Here is a 5666-nt window from a genome sequence, read left to right on the forward strand (position 1 = left end):
GTGGGGTGATGCCGTGGGGAGGGTGGGCATGGGAGGGGTGACACCAGCAGGTGTTTGCTTCTTCCTTCATCTTGCTTCTCAGCTGGAATGTGGAGCTGGGCACGCAGCCCCCTCTAGGTAGGGGTTGATTTATTGCTCCCCAGAGCAGGGCCCTCCAGCCAAGGTCCGAAAGACAGAAGCTTTGGAGGAGCGAGATTTGAGGAGGGGCACGTGGCTCTTTCCACCAGGCTCCTGAGCCCCCTGGCTTAATAGAGGACTCAGCAAGCCTGAGGTCCTGCAAAGTCTGGGGTGCTGCGTGTGGCTGCGTGATGGTCTTTGCTTCATGGGAGTGGGCTGCACACCCTCTGGGGGCAGTAGGGAGACGGAGAGGGGGAGGGAGTGAGCTTTGCCAGGGTGCGGCTGGGCTGGCAGTGGGTCTCACAGCCCTGGGGGAGGAGATGGCAGAGCACAGAGGCAGGGATGGGGGGCTCAGGAGGGCGAGGCTTTGACTTGCCTCCTGTGTGCTTAGGTCAGCCCATTGAGTTCAGGGGGTTAAGAGACAACTAGTCCGGTCCGTACCAGGGAGGAGCCCCATTCCCCAGACACCTGCTTCCAAGGGAGGTTGAGCGACCTTTCCAGGGGGAGTGGCTTCTGGGGAGGCCTGTCACCCTCTGGCTCTGCCTCTGTCTCTCCTGCAGTTCCTGGGATCTGCCTGCACCATCCCCCACCCTCACCCCCCAGCCTGGGGCCCTGCATCCTCAGTTGCATCTTCCTTGGGAGGTCTTAGATCCCCATTTGTCTGTGTGCCTGTGTCCCCAGCTGGTCAGAGCTTGGAGGGAGGGAGGTATGGTTAGAATTTGTCCCATGAGTTGGAATCAGGCACCACGTCCAGCTCTGCGACAGCCGGGGGACCACAGGGCGCCGGGCACAGTGGTGTGTGGGCACTGGCGCATTGGGTAGAAGGAAGGGTGTGTGTGACTTGGGGGACTGCCTGCCTCGAGGCACTTCAGCCCAGGCAACTCTGCCACCACAGGCTGAGGGTGACCATAGCTTCCAGGCACAGGGAGGCCATGCCCATGGAGGCAGCGTGGGGGAGCCCGTCCATTCACTGGATGGGTTGTCTTTCTCCCCTCCCCCACCCACCCATCACAGATTCCATCTTAAAAATCCCAGCTCTCTAGGAAGCTGAATCTAGTAGTGGCAAAGGCAAGGGCATCTGAATTGTGTCTGGATGGCAGGAGCATTGCTAGAGGCCACGCGGGGGCTGAGAGCCACGCCTGACTTCTGGGCTGTGGCCCCTGTGACCAGTGAGCTTACCCTCCTTGGGTCCAAGACCCGGCACACGGCCAGATGTGCTACGGCTGGGGTCTCTGACGTTGGGTGGTGGGCGACGCCCAGTAATGACTGGCTAACATCCAGGTCCTAATCCCTGGAGCCTGGAGATGTGTGGCCTCATGTGGCAAAGGGGTGATGTGATGGGGTTGAAGGTCTTGGGATGAGAGATTGTCCTCGATTGGGTGGTGGCCCCATGTCACCACAAAGGCCTTAATAAGAGGGAGGTGGCGGGAGATTTGAGGCAGATGGTGGTGAGGGGCCAGAGTTCCAGAGACGCGGAGCCAGGAGGATGTACAGCGGGCTCTGTGAGTGCAAGCACAGGGATTGGCTCACGTGGCTGTGGAGGCCGAGAGGTCCTGTACCTGCCGTCCGCAAGCTGGAGCCCCAGGAAGGCCGGGGGTGGGATTCACTGGAGTCTGAAGGCTTCAGAACGAGGAGCTCCAGCGTCTCAGGGCAGGAGAGGATGGAGGTCCAGCTCCAGAGGGTGAATTTGCCCTTTCTGCCTTGTTGTTCCGTTTGGGCCCTCAGTGGTTGGGGTGCAGCCCCTCACGTTGGCAGGGGCCATCTTTGTCATCTTTGTACCCGAATGCTAATGTCTTTGGAAACCCCCTCCCAGACACACCCAGAAATCATCTGGGCCTCTCTCGACCCAGTCAGGCTGACACAGAAAACGCACCATCACAGGCTCCGGAAGGAACAAAGCCCTTCATTTCAGACTTCTGAGCTTCGGGACCGTTTGAGCTGTTGTGAGTCACGTGTCATGGCAGTCATGAGACATGGAGGCAGGGATCCCGCTGGACACACGCCCTGGCCCGCTGTACAGGTGGGTGCAGAGGTGCTGCCCAGGTTGGATGAGAGGGAGCAGCCCTGAGGTACCACCTCCTGATTTCCGGCAGTTCCTTCCAGGGACTGGCCTAGAACGTCCTGACCGTCCCTGGTACATCAGACTGGCCTTGGCCTGGTGGTCCAGCTGGGTCTTGGTCCTCATCCGGCCTCTCCCAACCTCTGGCTCAGGCCTGGTGCTCTTCCCCTGCAGCGCTTGTCAGTCTTCACTGAGGCTGGTCCTCCCAGGAGGGCCCCCCTACCCTGCCACATGGCAGACAAGGAAACCCACTTGGGGCGGGTGTTGCAGGGGAGGTGAAGAGGTTCGTCTGGGTCACGGAGCTGGTGGGGCATGGCGTTCATGCGGGTCGTGGAGCTGGGGCAAGGGCTTAACTAACATTTTAACCCAGACAGGGTGAGCCCCGAGCTCGGCTTTTATCTATGTGGGAGAGCGTGTGTGACCACAAGTGCGTGCACCGGCGGGAGTAACATGAGAGCGTATGTACCTGCAGGAGCGTGTGTGTGTGACAGTGTGTGAAGAAGAAGGGACAGAGAAATGACTCACTTCAACTCTGCAGCCATTTATTTCCCTCCCAAGGAAAGGGGTACCGAGGCAGGCAGTGTGGGCCTGGTATAATGGCTCCTGGTCACCATGATCTCTGCCCTTCCTCCTTGCTGCCCTGCCATCCCAGTGTGCTGCCTCATGGTGCGAAGTGGCTGCTGAGCCGCAGACATCACTGCAGCCGGCAGGAAGGAGGAAAGAGAAGAAGACAGACCTGTCTCTACCCCAGGGATTTGCCCCCCAGCTAGGCCTTGAGGTTTTCTTTACTAAGGAAAGAAGGAAGCAGAGAGTGGGAGGCTACCCCACCTGCTGCAGCTGCCTGACAGGCAGCGTAGGACTCTGGGCTTCCCTACCCAGGGGCTGCTGGGCTGGTGGGGATTGAGGGGTCCTCTGAGCCTTGTTCCCTGCTGCTCTGATGGGGAACCTGAGGCCCAGACCCAGGCCTCCTTCCTCCTATCCCAGGGCTCTGTCTTGTCACCAGCCAGGAAGGCGGAGAGCCCCCAGCACCCAGTGGTGCCGGCCTGACCAGAGTGGGCCCTGGGCACCCCTGGGTTCCCTTCCCCAAGCCCTCCCACTGCCCAGTCCTCTTCTCAGGAACCCAGGCAACAGTCTTGGGGGGAGGGGAGGTGAGAGAATGTGGCTGACTCCGCCTGGCATAGGATGCGTGTTTTCTCTACCCAGCTGTGTGGACCCGCCCTCTGAGCAGTCGCGGCCTGGACCTGGGGTCAATGTGCTGACACAGGCGGTGGGGAGAGGAGGCCAAAGATGCCAGACAGCCAGGAAATAGGAAATGCAGACGGGGCAGTGTTGGCCGGATCACTAAAGGTGTTCCAAGTTTATTCATCAGAGCTGGGGTGGGGAGCCAGGTGGGTAAGGCACTGGACAGAGTGCTGGCCATCCAGGGTGTGAGTGGGGTGGGGGTGGGACCACCCATTCAGGACCCCATGGCCTGAAGGCCGGGAAGGAGGCTGAGCAGGAGAGTGGCGGCCACCATCGCGGGGCTGCCCTGGGGGCTACCGGCTCCGCTGCCTGGGGGCTCCTGCCAGGGTGGGATGTTGCAGAGGGTGGACTGGCAACAGGTCAGGGTCATCAGGGTCCCCTCCAGTGTCTTGGTGATGGGCTGACACGTGTCTGCACACCATGCAGAGTAGGTGGTCAGAGGACCCGACTCTGGGAGGGAGGAGGGGCGGGTGAGAAAGGCTTTGTCACGCTGGACAGGCTGGCGCAGGGAGGAGGCCCCTCACGGGGGTGCACGCCTTTCTGCATGGGAGATGGGGCACCTCCTGCCCTGGCCACTGCGGGGCCTGCTCACCCGTGTTCCCGTGGGACATGATGGCTTTGCAGAAGCTGTGGCCGTGGACGCAGTTCTGAACTTGCTTGCAGCGCTCCCCCCTGTACAGGGACTGGCAGGCATAACACTGCAGCAGCCCTGGGAGGCAAGAGGGCTCAGGCCAAGGGGCCTCCCCCTGCAGCCCAGCGCCTCCCCCTGCAGGCCCAGCTCCTCCCCCTGCAGGCCCAGAGCCTCCCCCTGCAGGCCAGCGCCTCCCCCTACAGGCCCGGTGCCTCCCCCTGCAGCCCAGAGCCTCCCCCTACAGACTTGTGCTCTGTTCCCAGCTGATCCCTCCATAAGCCTCTGCCCAAGCCTCCCTGCACCCCTCCTCAGGACTGGTCAGCTCTGCCCTGCCCTGCCAGCGCCCAACCGTCCTGTCTGGCTGAGCTGGACTCCATGCCCAGGGCCTCTACACTTGCTGGTCTATCCAGGCAGGGACTCCGCTGCACCCCTCTCTGCCTAGTGAACTCCTATTCAGCCTCCCTGCCCGGGAGTGGTTCCTTCTCTAGGCTCCCTACTCCGGATGGCCATCGAGGGTCACAGCCAGGGTGAGGTGAGCGGGGGTGCTGAGTGTCAGGGCCCTTTCTCTCCCCTCCCCTGCCCCCTGGAAGGCTTTGCCTGTTGTTCTGCATCATGCCAGCCCCGCACTGAGCCTGGCGCTCAGCGGAGCCCCCACACAGTGTTGCGAGAGAGGGATGGGTGCCTGTGCCCTCGGGTGGGGTGGACGGTCCCCTCTGCCCTTGCCACCTGCAGCCACACTGGCCTCCTGCCCCTCCTCGTCATCGTCGTCGTCATAGCCCTCCGGGCCGACGTCCGCGTGCTCCTCCTCCTCCTCGTCCTGCGCCCGCCCGGTGCCTGGCCACGCAGGGATGCCTGTAACCCCCCAGTTCCCGGGCACAGAGCACACATACTCCAGACCCAGTGCTGGGCCCCACCCCTTCCATCTGTCCTTCGACACTCCTCCATCCCCTTCCTCCCCACTCGGTCCTCCCCGTGGGCCCCCAGCTGCTGGCGCTGCTTGCTTCCCAGCACCATCAGCTGCTGTGGGGGCCCCTTTGCAGTAGCTGCCTCCCCCCGCCACCGCCCCAGTAAACCCTCAGGATGGCCCGCCTGTTTGACAGAAGAGGACACGGAGGCCGGGACAGAAGAGGTAACCCGAAGCCTGCATTTCAAAGAGGTGGGGCCTGTCGCTGGGGAGGGGTAGGTTTGGGAACCCGCGGGAGCCCAGGACAGCCCACGTCCACGTCCCTCCAGCCTGACCCCCCTGCACCCCATGCCGTGTCCTGCCCCCAGGCTGGGTGTCCTGAGGGTCCCCGTGGGCCCAGACTGTGCTGTCCCCTCTCACTGCAGGGGTGCCCCCTTGCCCGGGTACCTGGCTGCCCACAAAGCAGCAGGGCCAGCAGGAGAGCCGCGGGTGCCTTCATCCTGCTGGGGGCTGCCGGGTCTGCTCGCTCCGGTTCTTGCTCAGGCTCTGGATCTGTGGGAAGTGGGACAGAGGGCATTCCGGGGGCTTCCTGGAGGCCCCTGGGCCCCAGCTCCCCCCACCCCAGCTCCAGCCTCAAACAATGGGCCTCATACCGGCCCCCAGTGCCAGGCATCAGGCCAGGGACGGCCCTTTCCCTCCCTGACTTCAGGGGC

General features: G+C 62.8%; 1 protein-coding gene across 1 annotated transcript; it reads right to left on the reverse strand.

Moving 5' to 3' along the window:
- Window positions 1-3632: 3632 nt before the first annotated feature.
- Window positions 3633-5452, reverse strand: GPIHBP1 (glycosylphosphatidylinositol anchored high density lipoprotein binding protein 1). The gene is made up of 4 exons (XM_088023072.1): window positions 5401-5452; window positions 4755-4883; window positions 4011-4127; window positions 3633-3868 (listed from the first exon to the last, which is right to left on the reverse strand). Exons 1-4 carry the CDS (start codon window positions 5450-5452, stop codon window positions 3633-3635), a joined length of 534 nt encoding a protein of 177 aa, XP_087879198.1.
- Between the last annotated feature and the right edge of the window lie 214 nt (window positions 5453-5666).

The sequence above is a fragment of the Eumetopias jubatus genome, unplaced genomic scaffold (assembly GCF_037043125.1).
Source record: "Eumetopias jubatus isolate StellerSeaLion01/CBP00866 unplaced genomic scaffold, mEumJub1_p1.0 scaffold_4, whole genome shotgun sequence".
NCBI classification, from domain to species: Eukaryota; Metazoa; Chordata; class Mammalia; order Carnivora; family Otariidae; genus Eumetopias; species Eumetopias jubatus.

What these genes read in the sequence shown, in the direction of transcription:
- GPIHBP1 (XM_088023072.1), bottom strand. Translation starts at nt 5,452, where the DNA reads ATGAAGGCACCCGCGGCTCTCCTGCTGGCCCTGCTGCTTTGTGGGCAG. An exon ending in GCTGCTTTGTGGGCAGCCAG is followed by an intron (nt 4,884 to 5,400) that starts GTACCCGGGCAA and finishes CTGCGTGGCCAG; the next exon opens with GCACCGGGCGGGCGCAGGAC. An exon ending in TGGCAAGGGCAGAGGGGACC is followed by an intron (nt 4,128 to 4,754) that starts GTCCACCCCACC and finishes CTTGCCTCCCAG; the next exon opens with GGCTGCTGCAGTGTTATGCC.